The sequence below is a fragment of the Neopelma chrysocephalum genome, unplaced genomic scaffold (genome assembly GCF_003984885.1).
Source record: "Neopelma chrysocephalum unplaced genomic scaffold, ASM398488v2 Primary Assembly neopelma1_60, whole genome shotgun sequence".
In the NCBI taxonomy this organism is placed as follows: Eukaryota; Metazoa; Chordata; class Aves; order Passeriformes; family Pipridae; genus Neopelma; species Neopelma chrysocephalum.
Window position 1 is genome coordinate 17,665,830 of NW_020897715.1, and position 27,690 is coordinate 17,693,519.

General features: G+C 40.7%; 1 protein-coding gene across 6 annotated transcripts in view; it reads right to left on the minus strand.

The window, feature by feature from the left end:
* Positions 1-223: 223 nt before the first annotated feature.
* Positions 224-27,690, minus strand: part of CLCN1 (chloride voltage-gated channel 1) — a 58,037-nt gene continuing 30,570 nt past the window's right edge. For 4 of the 6 annotated variants that reach the window (XM_027681383.1, XM_027681382.1, XM_027681379.1 and 1 more), the window contains 18 exons: positions 27,106-27,183; positions 23,654-23,732; positions 21,305-21,430; positions 17,902-17,986; positions 15,306-15,407; positions 13,804-13,888; positions 13,253-13,402; positions 11,292-11,361; positions 9,891-10,001; positions 9,551-9,803; positions 8,652-8,785; positions 7,922-8,148; positions 7,695-7,800; positions 5,971-6,053; positions 5,149-5,187; positions 4,391-4,495; positions 2,436-2,522; positions 224-1,953 (listed from right to left, as the gene is read on the minus strand). In XM_027681383.1, coding sequence (XP_027537184.1) covers positions 1,555-1,953; positions 2,436-2,522; positions 4,391-4,495; positions 5,149-5,187; positions 5,971-6,053; positions 7,695-7,800; positions 7,922-8,148; positions 8,652-8,785; positions 9,551-9,803; positions 9,891-10,001; positions 11,292-11,361; positions 13,253-13,402; positions 13,804-13,888; positions 15,306-15,407; positions 17,902-17,986; positions 21,305-21,430; positions 23,654-23,732; positions 27,106-27,183 — 2,319 coding nt within the window. In that variant the 3' untranslated portion in view covers positions 224-1,554. The remainder of the gene's footprint in view (positions 1,954-2,435; positions 2,523-4,390; positions 4,496-5,148; positions 5,188-5,970; positions 6,054-7,694; positions 7,801-7,921; positions 8,149-8,651; positions 8,786-9,550; positions 9,804-9,890; positions 10,002-11,291; positions 11,362-13,252; positions 13,403-13,803; positions 13,889-15,305; positions 15,408-17,901; positions 17,987-21,304; positions 21,431-23,653; positions 23,733-27,105; positions 27,184-27,690) is intronic. The other 2 variants (XM_027681381.1, XM_027681380.1) reach the window with 2 other exon arrangements.

Consider the following 27,690-nt stretch of genomic DNA (forward strand, 5'->3'; position numbering starts at 1 on the left):
AAGTTAGGTAAAGCTTTAATAATATCAGGAAAGGGGATGTCACCCAGCATCTGGGAGAATACCCCCAAGAACATATTCTCCAAGCCTGGATTTCTTCTCTGTTGCTGGTAAGTGGAAACGCATCCAATAGGCTGCTTGGGACTGCATATAAGTGCCATGAGACACCAAAAATATGATAGAAAGAGATGTAGACTATGAGAAGAAAGCAGCAGAATACACAGAATTTGATTTTGCCTATTTACTGAGAAAACCTCACAAGAGCAGTGAGTTAAACAAACCAGCATCTTATCTTTGGATGCTAAGATTTTGCATGCGTGACACGAACTGACAAGACATCTTTTTGCAAGATGCAGATCAAGATCTGCTCTAGATTTAGAACTGGAATAGAGAGGGATGCTGTAGACAAGGGTTGAGGTCTCTGCTGTTAGTCACAATGGAGAGAAGCCGGCAAAAGTGAGAGCTGGAATTCTCAGATATGAGGTATGCAGAAATATGTGGAAAGTAGGCAGTGCAGAATTAGCAGGAAAGAAAGCAGGAGTTTTCAGAAAGAAACCTGTTTTCAAAGTGTAGAAAATCCGGCTTCCCTCTGCTATATTTCTTGGCAGCCTGCAAACACTCCATTTTTTTTTTTTATTTTGAGTTCTTGTATTTTAAGACTATAACTGTGGAAAAATTGTGAACAGTGATTCAGAGAGACAAACACAGGTATTTGAAATATAGTTATGTACGTGCTGCTTTACTCCTCTTCCCCCAATACTGAGAATACCCCCACTTGAAATTTTCACATTCTGTTTAAAAATTCCAGAGATTATGGGAAAACAAAGAGGCTTTTCTCCCTTCCAGTGCTTTCTAAAGCCCTGGCTGAATTCAAGACATGAGACATATACCAATATTTTCCTTCTATCTGTTTTTAGGGTGTGGCTCAGCTAAAGGACAGAGGAGAAGCTCTTAACTGCACCCCCATCCAGGAAAATCCCAGAGTAAATATTGAGAAAGAATAAAAATGTTCTACATGGGAATGTTTGGGAGGGATGCAAGATAAGAGCTAGTGAAAAGGAGCTGCAGCAACGTGGACAGGATTGCAGTCAGAAGCAGCAGTATGCTTCTAGGCTGGGGGCCTGGCTGTGTTACACTGGTGTGTGCAGGCCAGGTGTGACTGGAAGGATGACACCAATGGTAAATGAGAAGAACTGCTCCTCTTCCACTTTCCACATGGCAGATTGACCCAGAACATGCTGACCGTGTCCAGCAGTATTCATATCCTGTTACAACCCCTTCTGCTGCATTATGTAGACATGGCAGAAGCCTAAGCATTATGAGCCTGTACTTCGGCACCTTCCAGTCCACATCTGATACCTGAACACACCGTATAGTCCAACAGTTCTTTGTACAGAGACAATGCAGCAGAAGAAAGGGTTGGTCTGATGCCCCTCCTCCCAGCTGAATCATACCTCTGTGGGGATTGCAAAGAACATCCAAAAGCTTCTCTTTGAGGAGCAAACACAAGAAGACTGGCTCACTGAAGAGTGTGATGGACTACTACCCTCACACCAGTTATAAGCGGACATCCTCATCCTCATCTTCATCTTCATCCAGGTCAGTGGTGCGTAGGCTTATGTCCTTGAGGATGTCTGAGATGTTTTCAGCAACTGGCCCTGTAAGCTCCATCTCTTCCAACTCAGTATCAGTGGCATAAGTGGAGCATGGGACTTCCCCCTCTTCATGCGAGTGTGAGGGCTGCGGGGAGTCCGGGCAGGGAGGCAGTGGGCTCTCAGTGCCCAAGGGCACTGCTTGCTGTGCTGCCACCATGCCATTGTCCTCCCGGCTCCACGCCTGAGTGGCCTGACTGACCTTCTCACTCTTGGTGGAAGTCCGGTTGGTACTTCGGAAACTGGCGAGGGGTGGGCGGAGACGAACCCCGGAGCGCGTGGAACCTTCTATTGCCTTCTGGAGCTGTAAGAAGAGAAAAAGGTCAGAAGAAACAGATGAAGAGAAGGGTGATCCAACCTTACTCAGCAGAAGTTCATCTACTCCCCAGGGCAAAGGGATCACAAATAGAGTCATAGCTCTAGCTCTGAGGCCTATGGAGATAATCTTTTACATTGGTCGTGTAATGAAAAATTCCATGGTAAATAACAAATTCTACACCACTTTCAGAAACAGCAATAGCCACTCAGTTAAGAGCCCTACACTCATGAAAAGGATGAACCTTCTAACATTCCTGTAAACAACACCTGCTGCCTCCTCTGAAATGCAGTCATCCATTCCTCTACATGGCTTCCAAAGAGTTGATTCAGAATTCAACACTGGATTGAAAATGCAGCAATTGTAATTATATATATTCCCAGCTGGAACTTGCAGCATCTGTAAGGTATTGCAGTGATCCACAGGATATTTGCAGCTAATTAAGAGAATGGTAAGGGATCTGTACTTACCTCTTCCAAAGCCAACACTCCCCTCAGCTTCCCCATACTGGTTACATAGGCATGGCTGAGGCCCAGTAATGAGAACAATGTATGCGTCTATGAGCAAAACCACAAAAGACCATTTCAGGGATTTTGGAAACTGGTAACATGGTACTTGGTGCTAGAGCTGGTACTTGGGATTTAGAAATGGGAATCACAAAGGCATGCAAGTCTGCAGTTATCCCGGTGAGAAACTACCTTCCCCTTTTGTATTTGTCAAATTCTACTCTTTGGTCCTTCTGCTGTGCAGCCATAGTTGGGAATGCATTGATGATGGAGAACATCATTCTCAAGGTCACTCTCATCCTGCATCTGGCAGAGATTCACATGCAATACCCTGTGTTGTGTATTTGGGGACTTAGCAGATCTGTTTCATTTTGGTCCTGGAAATTGACCTAGCCTATGTAAAGCCAGAAACTGCTTAGGTTATTTATTCTAGTGCTTTCCTTAACAATAGAAGATTTATTTTTTCCTGTTCCAGAATAATTTTTGTTAAAACTTAAGCTTGTTGCTGCTTATCCAGTGCAGCGAGAACACTGAGAACAAGTTATTCCCTTTCTCTTGCGAAGTCTCCTTGAAAGGGCAAATATCACACTCTTATCAGTCTTCTTTTCTTAAGCCTAAATATACCCCATTATTTTACTATTCTTCATAGATCTGGCTTTCTAAAACTTTCCACATTCTCAGTGCTCATCTGTGGTGTACTTCCAACCTTCAATTTCTTTTAGCTGAGCTCCAGCTGGACTTTACCTGTGGTCTTACATTTAGTCATCCTTTCACAGTTGGTGTTTGCCTGGTTTTTTACATCACATGAGATATTGAATGTCATTTTCAAGTGTAAACTAGGAAAAATCTCATTTCTCAGGAACAAGACATTTTACCCTAATGTAAAAAAAAAAAAAGGGACTGCTTAAATATAGTTTGATCATGGTAAACAGTTATATTCTTGCCATTGTCAGTAGTCTTACATTTAGCTCTAACTGTGCATACCTCAGATAGTTTGATTATTTATTCCTGCTTTTTTGTGTGCATCCAAGTTAAGTTGATTTGTCTCTTTTTTCAGAGTTTCTCACTTGCTCTTTTGTATAACAGGTACAAAACTTCCCCTTTTGCAGCCTTCAAGTGTAATTTCTTGTAACCCCTATATTCTCAAAGATAAATGCTAGTGGTTTTCAGATCACTTCAGCCAGCCCTTTAGAAAACACCAAACTCATCTGAACTATATGCTAACCTGTTCTTATTTTGCTCAAGGCTATCTTACCCCTTTGATAACAGCAATTAATTAATTTTGTGCAAGGTATATGCTGACCATTCACATTAAATGAATATTTATAAAAACAGGTACTGTGCACTTTCACTTCAGTAGACTGCTTTTCCTTTCCACTGAGTGAAAGGCCAGTCCTCTCTTCCCCTGACATACGATTGCTTTAATCCCCAGTCATCCTGTGTTGACTCTAGAAGTTGCATGAGCTTCCTCTTTCCTTGTGCTTCAGTTCAATGAAGAACCTATGATATAGACAGACTCTAAACCCTGACAGAAACACCCTAAGAAATCCAGAAGTACTCATTCCAGTACTGCACACTGACAAAGTAGAGTGTAAATCTCAGTGTAATGCCACAGCAGCAAGGCATACAATTCTACTACAGTGTTAAGGTAGTGGCTGGGAAATCCTGTGTGGTGTCCAAAAGGTTTATAAATAAATGCACTCAGACTTCTTATCACGTAGCCTTTTGTTTTGCAGGAGACTGGAGGTACACACAGAAGGTTGTAGGAACAAACTGACTTCTGTAACTGGATGTGGAAGTAGCTGGTGGTAGTAGTTGTAGGTGAAGACAAGGAGAAGAAATAAGTCATAGACTGAACTTGCAATGATAGATAGGATGAAGAAGAATGATATATGCCTCAGGGAGACATCAGCACCCACCTTGTGCAGGGAAGTTCTCTCCACCAGTTGGAAAGGGCAGGGGTCTATGCGGCAGCTGTCAAAGCACACGTTCTTGTTCAGTTCCTCCTGTTCCCAAGCATCTATCTGACACAGGAAAGAAGAGGAATCACTTACAGTGATCTGCAGTGTTGCTGCCTCGTGTACCCAAACTAGTCCCCTTCTTCTGTTAATGCTTCTTCCTTTCTATGTAGATTGTTCATCTTACCCATTATATCACCCCCCTGAGGTTTTGCATCCCTTTCTTGCTTGATGTCAAGTCCCTGTGGAAACAGAGCAATTCCAGTACCTCAGAGGTTTTCTGAGAAAATGAGGTTTTGCTTCTTCCCGCTCAAAGAGGGAGTGAACATCTTTTGCTTTCTTTTCTGAGTGCATCTTCCCCTTGTCATTGCAAGATAATTGATCCTTTGTGTAAAAAGTGAAGGAATAACATAGGACCACAGAAAGATTTAGGTGAGGGGGCACCAGTGGAGGTCTCTAGTCCAAAACACTGCTTGCAGCAGGGCTGACTTCAAAGGTAGGTCAGATTAGTCAGAGCCTTATCAGCACATCTAGCCAGACAATCTGCTCTTATTGGGTGAGACTTGCCCACTGTGCAACTTGAAGAAGAAGATGGCTTTAGCCGTGGCTTTATGTGGCAATCACTGAGGTTGCTGGTGTTCAGGAAGTATTGCAAGTGACAGGAAATGGGTATAAGAAGCACTCACTTAACCTCACTCCCTTTCTGCAGCTGGTCTTACCTCTTCTGGTGTCATTGTCTCAACAACTTCCGCCGGCTCCTGTAGGAGAAAACACTCTTCAGGACAGCCAAAAACCCCACTGTTTCACTGAGTACAGAAAATAAAAACCTGCACAGACCCATGTGGTCCCCTTTTTGCTCCAAATAGTATATTACTGAGTGCTTAGATTTTCTTTATATACATCCATTATAAGGTGTACCTTGTTCTTGCTGTGCTTCCCTTGTCAATGACAATTCACCATGGAATTCTGGTGGAGCAATTCAGGTGCCCAAACATGGGCATCTAGTACTGATTTAGATGCTCTCAAGATATCCCACGTGGGGTCCAACCACTGCTCTAGGGTGGATGGGTCTCCCATAAGCTCTTTATGATATGCACAAAGCCTGTGCAGACGTGTCAGATAACCAAGGACATTTAACGTGGCAAGAACCAAAAGCACTTTTTAATTTTTCTCTGTCTAGCCAAAACTGTTTGCCAAATGGAATAGAACTGCACTTTATTGCAGGTTATCCAAAATATCATTAATTTTTTTCACTGAGAAAAAATGCCCACACTCAGTCATGGTGGCAGCATTGACACCTGAGCACAGGTGGCTCTTGAGGAAGATACAAAGTCCTTTACAGTAATCACACCCTTTCTCTTTGGAGAGTGTTCCCCACTGATGCTGTCAGAGTTCAGGACCATAATTGTGTCCATGTTTTGGCCAAATGCTGAATGTCTCTGAATAGTAGGTTATATTTCCATTGCATTCCCTTCTTTCTTATATTTCCATTGCATTCCCTTCCTTCTTCAGGGTACTACTAAGCTCTCTGTAGCCCTAACCTTGACAGTGCTCTCTGTTTCAAGTGGACGGCTGCAATGGCACAAAAGCTGCTGGATCAGTTGCCTCAAATGCCTGGAATTGCCTGAACAATGAGAACAAACACATGGAAAAGAGAGAAGAACAAATGAGAGACAAAAATACAAAGCCCCATGCCCATCCCCTTACCCAAGGCAGGCTTGGAAATAATATGAGGGACATGATATGATAGGGCTGAGTCAGTCACAATCTAGCATTGAATTTGTAAGGTGGTATCTGGGACATTCCAGAATGAATATTCCCATGGAATATCTGTTTTTCAAAGATAGGAAGTAAACCATTACAAAGTTGTCTTTGCAGATAATATTCATAGAACAGAAAAAACAAAACAACAAACCAAAAGCAGGACTACTAATACAGCAAACAATCTGATACATGGGATAAAATGCTGTGACAGGAGGTTTCTGCAGTCCACGAAGAGAATGTGACTTGGAGAACGAATGTGGCAAAGGAGGTAAGAATTTGGAAAGTAGTTCAAAGACAAAATATATCAACAGACTGAATGTGACAGGTGCAAAGAGGTGAGGAGTCCATGGGTTGTAACAGCAGTGTAATTATGGGAATGGAAAAGACCAGAGTTATACTCCCAGGCAGGATAGGCAAGAGTTAGCAAAGAGCAGGAGAGAATTTCATGCTGTTGTAAACAAGGCTGTGGAGGAAATTTGCTCAAAAACAACGATAGCTATGAGCAAAACTAAAAACGGCAAGGCCTCACAGAGTCATTCCTGTACCACTTCCTCTTGTCGTTCCTGGGTCACTCAGTACTATCTTCCCATAAAATGTCTCACACACTGTCCTTGTTTTCATATGTGATTCTTTTTCTGCTTTGGTAGGGAAGGTGGATGGCTGCTCGAGCACTCCACTGCTGTGAAAGCATAGCATGGGTTTTTCTATGCCTTAGAGGTTTAGTCGTACGAGAGGTGTTACTGAACCAGAATTTGCTATATGCTGTATTATTTGCTAACCTCTGGGTGCCTAAAAGCATGAGCTAGAGTCCTATCCTCTGTATTAATTCTCAATACTGAGGTATATCTCTGTGCTTACTCACTCTCTGCATGTTTCAGGATGTGTAAAGGAGAAAAACAACCCACCATCCTGTATCAAATATACGTGATATATGAATCAGAAATGCACTGTAAGTACAGTCTTGAGAGCAAAGCTAATATAGGCTGGGTTGGTACAAAAAGAACACAATACATCAGTATTTGTCCATCATATTAATGTAGCTGAATCAAAGAGTTGCATGTCTGAGGGAGGAACTGTTCAGTTTTGGAGAAGGCTGAACAACAGCCTAAGCTACTCAAAAACCAAGTGCAAATGTTTAGCTCTCAGGCTGCTTTCCCCAGGGAAATTAATCCATATGGTGAAGAAACCAAGAGATCTTCCATGCAGACTCTCCAGCAAATGTCCAAGGAGATGTTATTGCAAAGGGTGGAGTGGGGAGTACTAAAAGAGAGAGAGCATCTTTAGTGGGCCTACTTTTGCCATGCTCTCTGAGGATCACAACAGAAGATCTTTCTAGGTACAGTACACTAACAAAGTATCTTTAATACTGGAATGGCAGAGAAAGTTCCTTCTCTCAATCTCTGGGAAACTAGCACCTCGCACAGGCATGTACAAACAGTTAGTGTGAAAGCTTCCCCAAGCTGGCTAGGACGTGTTTGAGGCATGCCAGAAGTTACTATACCTGAGTGTTGCTGGGGCTCCAAAGTTTCAGTCATTTGTTTAAGAGGACTTGTCAGGCCATTTGGCTCCTCTGGGTAACTGGGAGTGGGACTTGGGGGCTGAGGCAGCTGTTATGGAAAGGACAGAAAATAAAGTCCACCTTGTGTCATTTCTTTCTCAGCATCTCCAAATGCCTTACTGCTTCTTAAGCAGTCTCTGTGTTGCAATCTCTCCACTTGTCTCCCTCACCTCTCCCTTCTCATCTGTATCCTCATCCTCATCAACATAAGCAAAAGAGTCATGCTTCAGCTTTGGCAGGTTTGCCCACGGTCCTTGGCTGTGTCCATCGTAAGGTGCCTCAGACAGCTTCTGCTGCATTTCTCTGTTGAGGAGCTGTCGTCGTTCTGGGCTTATATGTCTCTGGAGGAGAGCTTCCAGTTCCGATCGCTCTACAGACCCCAGAAGGATCATGGTTTCTGTATAACACGGAGCAGAGAAGCCATTAAGCCACATCAAGGTTTTGATTGTCCCTTTCCTCCCTCATGGTTCTTCAAAGTGCTTGGGCTCATTCTGTCTAGAGCAATACAGGAGTCATTAACGAGCCGTGCTAGTTGCTACTAGGCTGTGGGAAGGAAGCTCACCGTTCCTGAGCTGTGCCCCTCCTCAGCACCATCAGAAGCAGGCTTTTAACTTATGCAAGATCCCAGGAGGGCCCTGTTATCACAGTTCAGTCTACAAACTTCCCACACACCTCCCTTATGTGCTATATCTGCTTCACTGCCCACGCTCCAGCTTACCTGTCTGACCAGCTGGAACAGCCTCCTGTCATACATCATCCACAGAGAAAGATTTTTAGGAAGATTTTTTATGTAGTAGGTTCACACTGTCTGTTTCACAGCATGTAATTTGAAAGCTAGTTTCTCTGGCTCTTTAAGCTGAGACAGTCTTCAGGAAAGGTTAGTTTCTTCACATTGCTTACCTGGTGAGTCCACCAAAGGCAAAGTCTTCACTGTGGTGCTTTGGAGTAGAGTTTGCAGGTCTCGGTATTTACAATTGGAGGAGACAAATTTCACATCTTGGACCATAATATCCTCCACAAAGATATTGTATTTGCTGTGAATTTATGGACAATAAGGGGAAGAGTTAGCATATTAACAATGCCTAGCAGGTAAATTCCTTAAAGAAATACATAAATGACCACTTCTTTAAAAAGTGAAAGTTGAAAATACAAATACCAAATGATCTTCTGCATGACTAACCAGAGGACTTTCCAACAGGATCAACACAGACTAACTGGATATTCATTACAGTGTTATTATTACATATATTACACTATTACATTACATATATTATTACATTACATTAATGTATTCCACCCCATTACCCTGCACCAAATAATACACACATATGTATAGATGTTTTTAATATACTTAACTATGTATATTACAGATACTAGAGAGAGGAAGTCATATGTATAAATAACTGAATTTTGCTTCAAGCAAAATATCTAAATAAAATGAGGTTTCAAACATTTGTTAGAGGAAAAAAAACCAAACCCCACTGAATTAAGATAAATGAAACTCTCTATTTTTAAATTTTTAAACTAAAGCAATTTGGTAATTTTCATACAGATTCAGTAACACTGCAGGTCATTCAAACCTGTGCTTTCAGTGAAAAAAGGAGACTTTTCTCTGTTTTTGTATATGAACCCTAATTCTACTCCACCACTTGTTTTTTTTCACTGCAAGCCTTTTCTGTCTTTTTATTTCCTTTGTAGTACTATCCCGTTTTCATAACTTTTTTTTCTCCTGTAGTCTTATCCTTTTCTGCTTTACTTCTTTGCCACTCCCTGCCTCCGCCTCTGTTTTACAACTATACCTTATGTGATTCCAGCCCAGGTCTGGCAGGTAGGGCAACTTCTTCACCTGGATGATGCTGTCATAGAGGCTGGGCTGCAAACTCTGGGCCACCATGTTGGCAAGAATGACAGCCACCATCATAGGGAGGATGTGAGAGATCTGACCTGTCAGCTCGAAGCAGATCACAGCAGTGGAGACAGTGTGGCTCACGGCTCCTGTCAAAGCTGCTGCACCTTTCCCAGATAGGGTGGAAAAGGAACAGGGAGAGAAGGCTATCATATAGAAACAGCATGTCATGTCAATAAGGAAAGTTATGACGATGGGACCAGGTGGAGACAAAGAAAGACATGGAGACTCACCAATGACAGCATAACCTCCAGGTAAGATTTGATAAACAATATCATCAAAGAGGATCCCGTTGGGAAAAAGTGCTGCCATGATTTCCCCAATAAGACGTCCAAATGCAGCACCTGAAAAACATCACTGACAGTTACAGAATTAACATTTAAGGAACATCCGGTCTGTCCTGTGCAGCTGTGCTGGGCAATCACTTGAATATTTTCTAACAGAAACAAAGCCAAAACTTACATTAAAATGACACTGCGGACTAAAAAGTAGTTTTCAGTTACAAAATATGGAAGTTAGATTCCAGGAGGAGAAAAGGATACTAAGAACATAAATACAGTTGACCCCTCATTCATCCACTTGGACACACCAGGCACAGCAGTATTTGTGCTTCTCAGGCAGGAGGACATATTTTCAAGCTGTGTACTATGTCAGTCCAAATCACAATTGAGGCCCTTCAGACATTCTCTGAATGTCCAAAATTAGAATCACAGCTTACAGAAAAGTTTAGGTGGGAAGGGACTTTTGGAGGTCTTATTCTGATCCCTGCTCAGAACAGGGCTAATTTCAAAGCGAGATCAAGGCACCCATGGTCTTGTCCAGACAGGTTTTACAAGCCTATGAGGATCTTTTGTATTGGTGGACACAAAATGACATGATATTCCAGAATTGTGTCCAAAATGCTGAATGCAGGGAAATAACCAATTTCTTTGCCTTGCTGGCTAGGTTTTTCCTAATACACCCTTGTTTGTAGTTAGCCTTCATCACTGCAAGGGCATGCTACTGGCTATGTTCAGTAGCTGCCTGCAAGAACATGGAGGTCCTTAGAGCACATTGTTATGTTTGATTTGTGGGTACTTAATGCTGAACTTCATGAGTTTGTATAATTCAGTCTAACTTAGCTTCTCTTTCTTAACATTAGCATAATAGTAATTTTATTTTTGTTATTGGAATTAAAACCAGTTAAAAAAGCAATAAATTTCTGTTATCACATTTCAGTCAGAAGAAATTAAGAAGTCATAGATTACATAGCAGGTAATAGTTTTGAGGTTGTCTCTTCTAGCTGGCCTTCAGGGGTGAAAGGAGCAACTACTATGAATTGTAGGATGAAAGTTTCTCTATAGGTGAAGAGGCAGAGAGATTAGAAGGTCATGGCTCAGCATGTCTTCCTACAGTGTGGCTTTCCTTATGTAAAAGGACAGGGATTTTCTCCTCAGCATTTGGCTTCGGAGGTTGGGAAAATGGCAAAAACAGAGATTCAGAGGCTGGTGTATGGACTGCTAATCAAGCTTGTCATAGAGATCATGTGATGACTCCTCATACACTGGAAGAAACCTATTGGGTATGTATGCAATGACTCTCTTATCCTCCCCACCTGTCAGATGTATATGCTACAACAAACAATTGAGACCTACCTAATACGAAAACAGGCATGAAGCCTCCACAGGGGATTGGCATCGTAGTAAAAACAGCAGACATGCAGAACTAGAACAGAGGCAGAGAGTGCAGTTGTTACTGAACAGCAATAGCATTTCCTGCAGCCTCACTCTACTGCCCATCCTGTGAATCTATGAGGAATCACGTTCTGAGGGACCTGGCATTTCAGCCAGAAAGTGAAGGATAAAGGGGCTGTGAGGCATGAAAGGGAGCTGGAGGAATTGTGGCAACGCACCCACACTGATGCAGAGGACCTCTATGTGACCCCTGTGGTGGCAGGGAAGCTGAATCACCAAGGGGATGGATGAACAGGAGAACTCTTTTGCCTTGGACCTCGGGAGCTGATATTTCCTACTGCTCCAAACACCTTAGCTTTCTATAGAACAGTGTTGTCAAAAATTCACTGACCCAGAAAGATTTCAGTACAAAGAGAATTCTGGAGGCCTTTTCCCCAGCTCCCTGCTCCCAGAAGTGCTAACTCCTAAGTTAGATGGAGTTGCTCAGAGCCTTCTCCAGGTGAGTTCTAAACATCTTGAAGGGTGGAGATTCTCCAGCTTTTCTGGACATTTGTGCTACTGCTGAGCCACAGTCAGGAAAATTTTTTCCTGAAGTCTAACTCCTAAGTTTTGTTTACTCAAGCTTGTGTCTGTTGCCTCTTGTGTTATCACTACATTGGTCCAAAAATGAAATCTGTTCTGGTATTGCTAAGACCAATTCAAGTGCTGACTTAGCCCAGACGACTTCCGGAGGCAACAGTCTTAAAAATACCTCAAAGGCCAACGTGCTCTTCCTTCCATAAGCCGTCTGAGGAAAAGTTCCTGGCTGGTCACAGAGGCCAGCGAGCTGCAGAAACGGAGTACTGCTAACTAAGCTCTGTCTTTGCAGTACCAAACCTGGCCAAATATAGCTGAGAACTGGAACTATAGTGCAGTGGAGAATCAGGCCAAGGCGTTGCCCAGAGTAAAATCAGCAGTTTCTTGTTTATGTGGTCTATCTCAACTCTGAACATATCCAGAAGAAAATAAACTGCTTGGCACAGTTATCTAGTGAGTTGAGAAAGCCTTTAGTTAGTAGGACAAGGCCAATGAATCTAGTATCTGAGGATTCAGCTCTTCTAAAGACAAAAAGATGGACTCAGAAGAGATACATTATGTAGTCCATACCTCTTTTATTCAGCTGAAGGAGACCTTATCTGCTTGGAACACTATAATAAGAATTATCACACAAGCAGAACCCTTAGCCTCCTGTCAGAAATTCGATAAGACTGTTTTACTCTAGGTGGAAACAGCTGTGTCAATCACTCATTGATGTCCATTCCTGATCTACTGAAATGTTTGACTGACATTGCAAGGTGGCCTCAGCTCTTCTGTTCCTTTGCAATAAGTAGGAAAAAATAGGACCTTTTCTATGATATTTTTATCCTTTTATATATTTTTTTTCCATCTTAGGAAAACCTCTTTCTTGCTACTTGTATTTTGAAAACTGGAATACCATGTTTTCTTCTTTCTGATGTTTTCTTCTGTTCTGTCCTGTATCAGTTACGCAATTGATCCTTTCAAGGCTGAACAGTTGCAACTTCCATACACCATGTCAGCTCAGAACTTTTAATCTGCTGTTGCTTTCTGAGATGTGAGTAAAACTGTTTTCAGATGTATTTCTCCATCAAATTATGGTAAACAAAGAAATTGTAACAAATCCTCGATCCTCACATACTCTTATTTGTCTCCTATCTGTAGTCAGGAATATAAAATAGACTGTATCAAAATTTATTCAGATCAAATATATATTATTTGAGAGCTTTTTAGTCAAGTATTTATTTTTGTGGAATTTGATAAATCTTTCCTGATGTAGTCCTCCCTCCCAGCATCTATACAGTGAGTATCAAAGGTCATTCATCAGAATGCGTGATGAGATTGACCTAGGGAGCAGTGCTTCCTACCTTCACAAGGAAGAAGAGCAGGATGATGATGAAGATGCTGACTTTAGGATGGATCCAGGCAGCAGATTTCCCTAGGATCTGAGTGTCCCCACTGTGTTTTATCCAGGTATAGTTATCAAAGAGAGTGCTGATGGCTTCCCGTGGCATCAACTGAGCAGCAAAAAAACAGGTGTGAGTCATGAGATTAGATGGAGTAAGTATTCTAACTGTTGCAAGAAAGTGGAGGAGATTTTTCCTTTGGTAATTCATGATTACTAGACTTAATTCACATTTTTCATCTTCAGGAAGAGAGATAAAACTTTTCCTGAACAGGTGAAAGGATAACTACTTTTACACATGGGGTGACATCTTCCTTATTATTTGCTTAGGAGAGTGGACCTATTTCAAGTTTTATACGAAGGAGATAGCAGAGATCATATAGTGCCTCCTCAGTCCAAACTCCTCCCATATCTTTCTTCCCCTTTCCATGACACAAAGTTATGGGGGCACAGGATAAGAAGAGATTTTTCTGCAGAATTGCACAGAATTGCTAATAAACATTCCACTCTCACCTCTCCTGCCATGAACTGCCCAAATCCAGGAGGAAATGTCGCAGTTGCTATAAGGAAGGTTATAACCCCAGGGTATACGAGTCGGCTGTAAAGGAAGAAAACTTTATTAAAATATGACCCCACATTCTGTTCTTGTAGCACTATCACTTCAGGACTATGAATGCTATTTCTGTGAAAGCTCTCTGTACCTGTATCCTGTGCTTTGGAGTGCTGTTACTGGCTCCACTCATCATCATAATTCATAGAGAGTTCACTTGTCAGCAAAGCCCTTTTTCCAACCATAGTTAATGTAATGGGAGGGATGGAGGAAGAGAGAGGGATGTACAAAATGCACAAACTTGAATATGCATGGGGAAACTTGTATTTGCAATGATGTGTCGACCAATTGTCAAAAGCCAGTACCTCCTCCATTTGTCCTGATTATGCCAGTCTTGCTTCTTCATCGCCCATGCAATGTGTCCTGTTCTAGTGGATTTAAATGTACAGTTTTGTCTTGCAGGCACCCCCTACTGCGTTAAATCTTATGGGAAAAACTGCTTCTATTTCCATGGAATTGCTGACCATCACGATTCTGGGGAAGGTGTCCTTGGTATTTAGTGGGTCTAGGTGTCCTGGGCCAGTGGGCCATAGTTGGAGAGCAGGCTGAAGCCGTCTGTGTTTTCCTACTGCTGTGTCCAATCCCAGTGTGGGTTTCTGGGTAAACTGAGACACTTCATGAGCACTAGGACAACATTAAGCTACCTCTACGTGCTGGACTAATCCTGTCATGTCTCCCCTGGCAAGTTACTGTGTTCACTATAGGAAGTGTTTTCTGAGATGCTGTGGTATTCAGGAAGGCAAAATATAAACTTTAATTTCTTTCAGTCTAAGGACCTACAAAATTCTGAAAAAAATTAAAGTAAATTCCCACTTTGCAGGCTTTGCTTCACTTCGTTATTAACTTAATTTGATGACTCTGCTGATGCCTGTGGGTAATGCTACATAATGAAGAAAGACAATTTGTTTTCCACATAAGAAAATTAGTTCGAACTTCTATTTTTCTAGTATTATTCTGCTCAGGTTTGCAACTTGCTAAGAATTGTAGGCCCCCCACACCTCTCACAGCACAAGATTTCTTCTGTTAAAGAGACTGAAAATATTTACAGTTAGTCATTTTTTCTTCTTCAGATTAAAACTTTGGAGGTTAGGACTTTATTAGAGAGAGGGAAAATATTATCTATCTAATCAATAGTTTCCCTTGTCCTCTGAATGAATATTACAGTCACCCTTCTAAACCAGGAAACTATTTGAAAGAATTGGGACTGATCGAGAAGAAAATCCAGTGCAGAAAAATTCTCTTGATGGTTACATAGATCTTACTCCTATATGAGAGCAGTTTCTCATATTTTTACTATCTCACACTTGAAATATTATAATACCTTCCAGAAAGCATTTGTTACTATCCAATAGCAGTAGGGTGTAGAAATCTGGAGTCTAAAGAGAGTATCTTCAAAGGCACTCACTATTTGGTGAGAAACTGGCTCAGAGCCTTGTGACGCCGGACGCACAGGACCACTTGGCGGTTGAGATAAACAAAAAACGCTCCAAGGAACCCAGAACATATGCTAATACGGAGAAAAATAAAAATCATAAAATACCAGATAATGCACAAACCATCAACCAAGAAAATGAGTTTAAGTGGTTTCATCTTCAGCTGCTTATGAAGTCTTTTAAATGACACCAGAAGGGTTACTCCTACAGCAACTCATTTGAAGACATTGACTCCCTGATGAAAGGGAAGAGATTATTTTGGACCTCTTTGTCATTCACACTGTCATTTTAGCACTTGAATTTTCTCTTGCTTAGAGGGGGAAATGTCATCTATAAAAATCTGTAAAATAATCTATAAAAAGTGATTGCAAGTTCTCAGTGGGGGCTGTCAAAGAGCAACTGGACAAAGACCAGTATTGTCAGAAATTAAACATCAGGTTGGAACAGGAAATAGTAAAAATGAAGGGAGTTTAACTCTGATTCAGCAAAATTATATGCCTAAAACAAATACTAAAAGTAATTACAACTCTTGTGCCTATAGCAAAGTATGTCATTTCTATGATCCTAATCACCTAGGCCTAAGTTTCTGATCCTAATAAAGTAAAAAAAAATTATAGTTGGCTAAGAACTGGTCTTATCCTTATGCTCTGTAGCTTAATGAAACCAGGATAAGTAGGGCCTAATATTCAAAGGTAAAAAAAAAAAAGGCACAAAAAAAGACTGCATTTGGAATTTGTGAGGGGAAGCCTTATTTTATGTGGCACATCCACATAATATTGAGAATAAACAAATAAGATTTTCGTTCTATTAATTTTAAAAATTAATTGAATTTTCCTTGTTATATGCTAAGCATGCTTTTGCCAAATCTCAAAGATTAATTTAGCATACTTAAAACGTTGCATGTTGAAAAAAATCCTGCTTGATCATTTAAAAATTGCATAGAAACAAGTTTAAACTAAATCTAAAACTGTTCACAAACAAACATGTCCAATGAACTACTCTTAAATATTTTAAGCAAGCACTGTTTAGAACTACAGCTAAAATAGACCAGGCAATATAAGCCTAAGAACTTCACAGTGAACTAAATTTCTCTGTAATACCTTATTTTTAAAATAGATGTCTCCATTCATGTCTAATAATTTGCCAACAAACTGGAAGTGCACTTCCTGTATATATTATGCAATTTAATATTTGCTGACACAGAAGAACAAGATCTACCTATTGATAGTGCTTGTCCTACCTGAAAGCGAAGAAATATGTTGGATAGAAAGAGAGTTCAACTTTGAGACTTAAGAGAATTTGGAGCATTCCAAGTTGGCATCAGGACTTTATTCAAGACTATCCAAGTCTTTAGAGTTGTCTTCTATTTTAACTACCACATTGAACACCCAGGCATTTGAAAGCATTTTGCAGTTGTCATATACTCCTTTTCCTAGCCTATGTGCAGTACCGAAAAAATCCAGCTCTGCCAACTCTGTTCAAAACATGGCAACAAGAAGTTTTGCATTCTACCAATCAGCTGTAAATCAGGATTACTTTTTTCCTTGCCAGTCTAAACAAATAGATTCCCCTTAGTTCAGCATGCAAGTCTGTTTAAGGGGAAGAACAAAGTGGATACAGATTATTAGCAAGAACTCCTGTATATTCGTACCTTTTCAATATATCTGATGTCTTAAAAAAATTCCACTTCAGTTCATGTTCAAATAAATCAGTAGGAGGGCAGCCTACTAAAAGGAGCTGGAAAACCTCAAATACATTCCTGTTCTGGGATCCAGGTCTTGCAACAGAATGTGATCACCACACCAGTACAGGTGTTTGTTCTTACAGTACATTCCCTTCATTATTGCTCTGCAGTGATTTCCCTGGAGCTTCTCTCAAGCTCTAACCAGAGATGTTTCCTCACAGCAATTCCAAATTCAGGTTTTCTCTAGTATTTCCCAATATTTATTCTTCTTAAGTTCATTCTTTCATTTCCCAATGAAAGAATCCACTCCACAAATGAAACCAACTCAGATATCTCCATAAACAAAATAAAACTGATGCTCATCTTAATAAATTAACCATTTTTCTCACTGAATCCAATTACGGTTCAGTTGCCCTTGCCACCATGTCGGATGTACCAACCTCTCTTGAAAAGGATAACCATTCTGACCTGGTGAAAATGAAACTTCTGGTTAAATCTTTTGTTCCATTTTTATCATGTGAAAAGGCCATACTTGTTGGATCAGTTCACTTGGGGGTGCCATCAAAGCAGCTAAAGGGCCATTCAGTAAATCTATTCTCAGAACTTCAACCAAGATAGACTTACTTTTTTTTTCCTCAGAACTTATTTTTTGAAGAAGATATGTGGAAAGGAAATGACAAACAGCTTGATAATACCCACATTTCCTTCTTCATCCATTGTGCTACATGGACACCATCTGACGGAGGAATTCCAACAAGTAGAAGCCTTATTTGTGACAACTAAAGTGTCTAAAAGTGATGTATGTAACTATTTGGCAGAAGAATTCCTAACAGAGATCACATTATAACTTTGTAGAGCAAGGAGTCAGTTTCCTGGGAACTTACCCTATTATAGCAAATGCTGGCAGCTCTTGCAGATCAAAGGGGAAATCCATACGGAAGTTTGTTCTGAACAGGGCTGTGATGGTATCTGTGAGAGAACAAGGAGGTAGAGGAGGAAAGGTAATAATGAGGTGAAAAGTTGAATGCCATAAAATCTAGGAGTAGGGACAAGGAAACTAGTTTATATGTACTCCTGTGTGGTTTCATGACATTATATACAGTATTACAGATTGGCAGACTGCTCTGATTGTAGTAGTGCCTATTTTTGAGCACTTGCAGCCCTAGATATTATAGGTTTGTTTTCAGAGACTTTATACATTTTTTAAGTACAATCCCAGATTTTTAAAGTGGTTTCTTTTCTTTCTTGTCTTCTACCATCCATTCACTACTGCAGAAAAAAAAAGGCTCTGTTCACTATACTCACTGCCTCTGAAAAGGTCTCTTTGCTGAGGCAGGCAGTGCTTGCATATCTGGAGAAACTGTGTCACCCACAGTTGTGATTCCCTTCTAGAAACAAAACTCAGATCCTCTCTGAAGTTACATCTGCAAAATTTTTGACTGGTACCAAAACAACAAAAGGCTTAGAAATGAGGATGGAAAAGATCAGCTAAGCCCCATCTTCTCCAGCTCACTCCTCCTGGTAGTGTTGCCCTGCTGAAACGAAATATTGAAACCTGTCTTACTTTTATCTGGAGGTACATTATTGTGTGGAAACAGTGCATATCTATATGCCAATGGGTGAAGTACAAATTAGCAATTTAACAGGGTGGAAATGCAGCTGAATGAGGATGGATGTAAATCCCAATTTGCGCTGGATGAAGCGATTATTTGCAAAATGAGGAAATAAAAGAAGCAGTGAAAATCTAGCATTGTATAGCAATGACAGGAGGCATTAATTACTTGTTATTTGTTCAGGCAACACTAGGTTTAGGGCAATGATTTAATCAGGTCTCTGTGGGTTTCACTAGCTAAGATAACTGCATGTTCCTTTCCAAATTGGGAAGATCTTCACCATGTTCCTTCCCTCCCAGCTGCACTGTTCTCCTTTCCCAACGTACCCATTCCCACAGCCTTCACTTAGTTCTTTCATCTCATTGCAACTTGACAGAAAACCTATCTGCTCTTTTCCTGAATTAGTCCTCTGCCAGGAAAGCAAGTTGAATGGAGGGGTCCAACAATCACAGAGATGGTACAAGGGAGGGGAATGAAAGATGGTGAAAAGCGAGATATCCTCTTTTTTTTGTTAGATCAGCCCCAAAAAGGGATCATCTCAATACAGTTTTAGGAAGCAGATGGTCCAAGCCACTAAACGTCAGTGCACTAAAACGTATAGTAGGGTTCATTTTCAAAGACTTTTGCCACAGGGTGACCAGAGCAAACAGTCACAGCACTTAGTCTGAGTCTTTCTAGGTTCCCTCTCTACTTCCACGAGACAGAAAGAGCTTTCCACAGAAAGATTCACCACACCTATCTTCATTCTCTTTCCTGAGTGGCTAACCCATCCTGAAACTGAATGTCTAAGCCCTTTTTTCTCCATTGGCTACAAATTTCGCTACTTTAGAGTAGCTGTTCAATTCTTACAAGGTTAGAAAAAGTAAAAAGAAATGAGAAAGTCTAATTAATGTGAAGTCTACTTAAAAATAGCTTTGAACTTTAAAATAACACATGTAAACACTTTAAAATAACATGTAGAAGTGATCAGAGGGAGCAGGAGGAAGGCAAGGCATAAAACATTATGGCAAATAAGATGAAAGTTCAGTATGTAGTAAAGCAGGTGGTCTGCAAATTGTAGAACTCCAGTCCTCCATGGCTGGCAAACAGGGGCTTAAGCTTCAGCGGTCAAAGAGAGTGGGCCAGACGTTATTAGGAAAGTACAGATAATGGTGTAAAGCCAGCCAAGAAAGCCATGAGTATCTAGAAGCAGGCAAAGATTTTGTGGGTCTAAGAAATAAAAGAGTGAGATGCTACACAATTGCATCTGTCACTCTGATATGATCACTTCCCTACCTGCTACTTCTTGGTAGCAAGCATAACAGAAAAACCCTTGCATGAACAAAGACTGAAAAAACCACGCTTGTAACTTCCAAGGGAAATGAGCAAGAAAAGACATGAAAGATAAGTTAGAGCAGGCATGATAAAAGATCATAAAATAATGAATGACTTAGCTAGGCAAAAATTTCTAGTTCCTTAATACAAGAACAAGGAGACTAGCAACACAGACAAAGAAAATTCAGAACTATGAAAAGGAACAATTTGTAATAGACAATTGAATCACGGAGCTCTTTAACCCAGACAGTCAATGAAGCAGAACTTAAGGAGCCATTAATATGGATATTAAAGCTGTCTGGATGATTTTGAAGAAGGGACAGGAGTCAAGATGTTTCAGGATTAAGCTGATTTCTAGTGATTTGAGAAAGTAGACAAAGTGAAGGACAGGATATTATCTCCTGTCATCTCTCTTTGAATTTCTTATATTTTTTTATGGAAAGAACAGAAAGATTGGGGGTAGGGGTGTTTTGTGACAGATCTAATGGTTGAATACCCTTCGGTTTTAGGCACTGTGACATAAACAAAGATGTAGTCACTTTCTACATTTGAGTAGACAGTGTAGTCATTTTCTATATTCATAAGTATGTTCAAACTCCAAAAAAATCCAGCCCTGTGAAGCCCAGAGACACAAGTTATAGCAGTTTTAACTAAGTAAACTGCCCCCATGGAGCTCAGATCAATAAAATAGATACAACTGTAAGAATGAAATAAAAAGGCATTATAAGGAAGAGGTTTACATAGAAATGGCATCCTTCTGCACCAGAGCTCTATTCCTGCAGTGTGTGAGATGCTTTCCTGAAGAAGCTTGCCCTGTGCTATTTCTGTCTGCACAAATGTCACTCTCATGCTTTTCAGTTACTTGAGACAGTTATTTTTTCAGGACCTTCAGTCATATCCTACCAATCCTGTAGCCTCTTAGTCATTTAATCATCTCAATTTTCTTGACTATTTGTTTTAATGTTTTTAGTCAAGAGATGACCAAAGTAGACCATGGTATTTCCATCAGATCACAGCAGCACACACTGTGGTAGGTATTGCATTCTCTGTATTTACAGCCTTCATGTTATTCTGAGTAGAGGCAAAAATCTCACCTCAGGGCCCCTTTTGCTTGCCAAACACTCATATTCTGTCATTTATCAGTCATATCCTGTCATTTATCAGTCATATCCTCAGCACACTTAGGAATAGGTTAGTTTAGACAATGACAAGACACTTCTCTTTCTCTTCTCTTCTGTACTGCTGAAATCACATGTTATGGCAGAAGTTTCAGACGTCATAGAACACTGTGGTTTTGAGGAAGATGGAAAGTAATGCATTAATACAGCAACTTTTGTACAGACAGTAGCTCTTAGCTTACCTGCATCCTTGTTCCAAACAGCAAGAACTCGGAAAATGAAGGCACTAAAGGTAGCTGCAAAGAAACCTCTCCAATAATTGCGCACAGCAAAGTAAGTGGAAGTGACCTCAATGCTGAAAAGTACCCCTAGAAAGAGTTGGAAAGGGAGCAAAGTTAAAATCAGAAGTGCAATGCTAGAAGCATGAGAGAGGCTTCTAAATAGCCTTCTAGAGCTGTGGTCTCCACATTTATTTGATCACATACCCCATCAATAAAAGATTTTTGAGCATGTACCCTCCCTTTTATAAGTGTATTTATTTAAAAATAATATGCATGTATTACTGTACTAAAATATTATGTACAATATAAAACATACACAAAAAAGAAATTTAAAAAAAGATGAGATGATGAAATAAACAAAAATTTTAAAAAAGTATTTGTTTTATTTATTAATGGAGCAAAAAAATTTTGTTCTCATCTTGAAGTACATCAAGTACATACATCAAGTGTGTTTATTTTTTCAAAAATAACTGCTAGGTAGCATGCTACTGACAGACTCCTGTCATCACAGAAAAGATCAGCAAATTCAGAACACTTGTCATTTTTGTAAAAGAAAAATGTGTAACTGGTCTTTAAATTCAGTTGCCATGAGATAATCAGCAAATATCTGTAGAATTTTCATGGTCACTCCCCCCCCATCTCATTACAATGTATTGTAAAGATTCTACTGTTTCAGTCTTGTTTTTATGAAATGAAGCACATCAATGATATCCTGTAGCACCTTGTGCATGTCTGTCTCCCATTTCTTTGCTGCAATAGCTCATCCATGAACATCACAGTGAACAAATTCCCAACGTAGTGCTATCAATGTAACCTTACCACCCAGTCCTTCTCTTAGTCCGCTCCACAGCTTTTCCATAAAGTATTCTTATTAAAGAAGTGATTTACTGTTGAGAACACAGCTTCTGTATTAGATCTTTCCTTCAGTGACTCACAGAAAGTAGTTCTGCATGTATTTCACTATTGAAACAGAATTTGGCAAATACCATAATGTGAGGCATTTTAGAAACACCTGTACTTTCATCCATCCAAACAGGAAGCTGCTTCTAGAGTGTAATTTGTATGAATACCTGTTTCTTCAAACCTTTAGCAATGTTTTCTATGTATCTTTCCATAGTGTTTGCTGACCAAGGAATGCATTTTAGTTTGCTGCTCTATTGCTTTCTGTGTATTATTGCAGACATTTTTACCTTGGCAGGAAGAACAAGTGTTTTCTCGGTGGTATGTGGCTTTTTGTATTTCACTATGAAGCAAGAAAAACCTTCCTGTCTTCTACACTAATGTCATTAAGTGTAATTTGTCATTAAGTTCAGAGAAATTTCGTACTGTATTGAATGTCACATGACTTGAAACATCACTAAAATAATTGTAGAGGTTTGTCTTCATGTTCTGGATGCTTAGATTTTAAATGTCTTACTATTTCTGATGGCTTCATACCATCATTAATGAACTTCTCAAAGCACAATACACACTTAGGGTGAAGTTCATTGTTAATGATAGCAGATGTAAATCCATATTTAAAATAGCCTTTGATAATTTTGATTTTTTTGTCCAACTTCTTGTCAGATCTGATTAGATGATCACTGCTGTACCTCAGAGTGTGGCTGATTAAGAGCCTGTACTAGGAGTAGAAGTATCAGCTCTGCCATTTTCTTGTCATTTGTCTGAGCTTGCATTATTAGTATTATCTTCAATCCATGGCCTCTTTGCAGGGATCTTTTTAAGCCACTTGTTGAATTTGTGAGGATTAGTTTAGTTAATACTAGATAATATACTCCAAAAATCCACTTAATCCAATATGGGCACATATTGATTGCAATACATTGCAATATGCTGAAACAAAGCAAATGATTGAGGCACCATGGTCAACTCCCTGCTTTGGGAACAACCCTGTGCCTCATGCACTGTATGTGATAAGTGGCCATATGACATAAGAAGGCATCACTGCCAATACGTATATTAATGTTAGCAAAGTTTAATTATTTAGTTTTTTATATTAAAAAATAAAAATTCTGATTTCCTCCCCACACCCAATCGATCACCTTGTGCACCCCCAGGGATACGCGCACCCCAATTTCGAGACCACTGTTCTAGAGAGCCTTCCCCTCTTGCCTCCAGAAGGTGGACAACATATGGAAAAAAAGACTGTGTCAGAGATGCTGGAGAGGTTGGTAACAATAAAGGTAAGCTTCTTTGTCCAAAGTAAATGACAGATCAAAAATGTGGTGCAGAAAAGGGGAAGAGGAGAGGAGGACTAGTCAGGAGAGGATTTAGGTACCTGAGAAAAAAGGAAACAGAACAGCCACTTGCCTCCAAGTGGTGTCCCGAAGCAGCAGCCAACGCCCACAGCACACCCCACAGTCAGGACATCCGTGTAATAATATGGCTGCTACTGGTGAAAGAGACAGAGAGACAGAAAACAGAAGAAAGAAGGAAAGAAATCAGAGACTGAGTAAAGAAACTGGCAGGTATGGCCACATAATATCACCCAGCTCTGTCACCAGTCTTAGTTATAGCTACATTTATCTTATTTCTCCCTTCTGAATGGTTTCAAAATATTCAGAAGACAAGACCTGGCATAGGACAGGCATATACCTGGAATCATACATTCAAGACACATGAAGAAGGCAGCATCTCGTCTTCCATAGAAACATGCACATTTCTGTCAGTGTAAAAGAAATGTCTCATGGAAAATCTTCCAGAGGGTGGAATGAGCCTAAGTAGGTTTCACTCCATCTCTTTTACTTTGGCAGGGAATCTCAGGATGCACTTGTGCCACAGACTGCCTCAAAAAACCCACTCTGTAAGTCAGTGTGTACAAGGCACATGCATGTCCAGAGCAGAGTGTGGACTCATGCTGAAGGTCCTTTCACGCTGGGTAGGTGAGCGGGTAACAGATCACCTAGTAAAACATTGTGCTATCCTGATGAAAACTATCATGATGATAAAGGGAATTGGAAGGTATAAAAGGTAGAGTCTTTCTAAGAGACTGGGCACCATTAACTTGTCAAGGGCTAAGCTGGCTTTTTATATCCATCCTCATTAAAACATAGAGTGGTATTTATCAGCAACAGTGCCAAGAAGTTATGTACCATGGGCAATACGATATGAAGTTGCAAGCTATATCCCGGACTAAGGTCAGCTGAAGATTACATGTCTCCCAGGTAATGGAAATCACATATGGCAATTTGGTGAGAATCCAAAAGAGGAACTAGGGTTACAAAAACTATTATAATTTTCTGTTTGTTCCCATACTACAGTGTTATCACAGACTCACAGCATGTATTAGTTTGGAAGGTGCCTCTGAGTACTTCTCTATCTCTCTATCAGAGATGGACTAACTCCAAGGTTAGACCAAGGGTGCTAGGATCAGGGTGCTCTGGATCAGGGTGCTAGGTGAGCCCTGAACACCTCCAAGGGTGGAGATTCCCTAGCCTCTCTTGGCACTTGTGCCCCCTGAACCACCGTGGGGCAAGGGAAGAAATGTTTTTTATGCAAGGATAGAATTTCCCTTGTTGCAAGGGGACGTACAGCTCTCAGCCTCTTTCTTGCTGAGCCTGATTTTCTTCCTGGCACATCTTTTCTCAAGTTATCCGTTGAAGAACCTCTAATCTGTAGCTGACAAACTACATTCCTTTTTTTAAAGTAGCCAACCAGAGTAAAGATCATTATTGTTGATGCAAGACCATGTTGCATCTGTCAGCTAACTCATCCATTTGAAGACTAACAGGAAAGTAGTGTATGGACAAAATACAGCCAACTTAAAAAAAACCCATAGCATTTAAAAACTCCTTAAACTTATGAGCACAATAACCATGGAGAGAGGCTCAGGGCAGTGCACAGGGAGGGAGACAAGTGAAATGAAGGCACAACAAAGAATGGAGAATGTTTTAAAGACAAATTATTTATGAATATATTTCCACTGCTTTAAGAAGAAGTTATGTTCCTCTGGCACATGTGCTGTTTAAAGAGATTCCATGAATCAGAAGACTAGTACAAATGTGAGGAGGAGACATAAATTTCCACATTTCTCCTCAAACTGGGATCATAGAAAGGTGGGAAGGGACTACTGGAGTTGCCTCCTTCAACTTCCTGCTCAGAGTTCTGCTAATTCCAAGGTTAAATCAGGTTCTTGTCCAGGTGAGTCCTGAACATCTCCAAGGGTGGAAATTCCCTGGAAACTCTGAGTATCTATGGCAGTGCTGAATCACCCCTGGGAGAAGGGAACATAATTTCCCTGAACACAGTCAAAATTTCCCTCGTTGCAAGTTGTGTCCATTGCTTCTTGCACTATGTCACTCTGGAAAGAGCCTGGCTTAATTTTGGTAAAACCTCCCTTTAGGTGGCTGATGACATTGGTTACACCATCCCCCTTTAGCCTTTTCTCCTTTAGGTTGAACAAACCCAGCTTTCTCAGCTTCTCCTCATATACCATTACTCCTAACTCCCAATCATCCTATTGGCTCTTTGCACCTCTCTTATATGGGGAGTTCAAAACTTCACACATTGGTGTTTCTGTTCTCCAGTCCATTGACGAAGTACTCACGTAGTAGTTTCCAGTTCACGTAATCACTTCCTGTCACACTTGCCATCACCTCCTGCTCTACTGCTACTCCTTACATTTAAGTGTTTTTTAACTTCTGTTCTCTACTCAATCCTTGTTGACTTTCTGGACAGCCCTTGGTGCTCTCCAGGTGGAGCAATGTCCATGGCAGGCAGGGACTGAAAAAGCTGCATCATTAGAAATCAGCACATTAATAGGTGTCACTCTTCCTATAACCTTCCCTTCCTTTTGCTGCCATCAGTTTCATGTGAAAAGAAAGGACTTGTGTTGCTAGAGCGGTAAGGTATCTGTGGAGAACCTTTCCTGAGAGCAGAAAATCTCACAGCAAGAGGCTAAATGACTTGTACATTAAATGCCACATATAGGAAGACACTTGCCTCCAAGAGGAACCCCGAAGCAACATCCAACTCCAACTGCGCAAGCCGGCATCAGAAGGTCGAACTGCCTATGCACATTCTGGAACAGAGAGTGCAGCCAGAGACGGGCATGCTGGGGTTAGAGGGAGCAAAGCCAGGGGGTTAGGACCCAGAATAATGAAAATAAGCAACAGCCAGCAGCAGATTCAGCCACTGCTATTACAAATAGCAGACTCTACAGGCTTTAGTGCAGTCTTTAGTACTGTCAGCTGGTCTTCGGCAGTGATATCTGGTCCTTGTGCTCAGACACTCAAGTAAAACAGTCCTCCAGTTGTTGTATTATACAGTAAGTTTCTGCTGAGAGCCTGCATGTAAGGGAGTTCCTACATTTAGCTATATGTGCAGTTAATAGATTTTTTTTGGTACAACTAGTCAACACAGTGATCGGCCTGCAGAGGTTGTTCTGCAATAACAAAAGCATAGAGATGGTATCAGGGTCTATAATTAGCAATGCTGTATAAATTTGGCTTAAGGACAAATTGATTTTTGTCTGCAGCTACTTTTTTATACAGACAATGATCACAGTGCAAAAGTATCAGCATTGAAAACTTGTCAAATACATATTCCTAATCATCCTCTGTGTAATTGAAAGGTAACATTGGTGGTCCTAGACTGTGTATCTGGCCTCCCACTACCGTTTTGTTTGGCTTGTATTTTGCTGCTCAGCAGTACAGTGAACTTCAAACCATGTTTCCTCTCTGTTCTGTGGCCTACCTATACTGTCCTATGTGTCTACGGAGTTCAGCCTGTGGAAGAGCTATATGCAGAGACACGTGTCTTACCTCATACACACCACAGAAGATTGACATGAACTTGCTGAGTACTGCAGCACAGATACTGGCAATATGAACAAAAGGACCCTGCAAGAGAAGAGGAGGAAATAAGAGAGGGTTACCCTCTGGTTACTGACAACCATTTAGCTATTGAAGACCTCATAATTTCTCTTTGGCCATCTCAACCATTCAGACAATCAATAGGGTTGGAAAAGACCTAGATCACTGAGATCACAGAGTCCAACTGTTAACCCAGCAGTACCATGTTCACCACTAGACCATGTCCCCAGATGCCACAATCACTCAGCTTTTGAATTCTTCTAGAGATAGTGATTCCACCACTTGCCTGGGTAGCCTATTTCAATGCCTGACAACCCTTTCAGTGAAGAGGTTTTTCCTAATATCTAGTCTAAACTTCCCCTGGTGCAACTTGAGGCCACTTCCTCTTGTCCTGTCATTTGTTACCCGGGAGAAGAGACCAACCCCCACCTGGCTAAAACCTCCTTTCAGGTAGTTGTAGAGAGTGACAAGGTCCATCCTGAACCTCCTTTTCTCTAGGCTAAACCACGCTAGCTCTCTTAGCCACTCCTTATA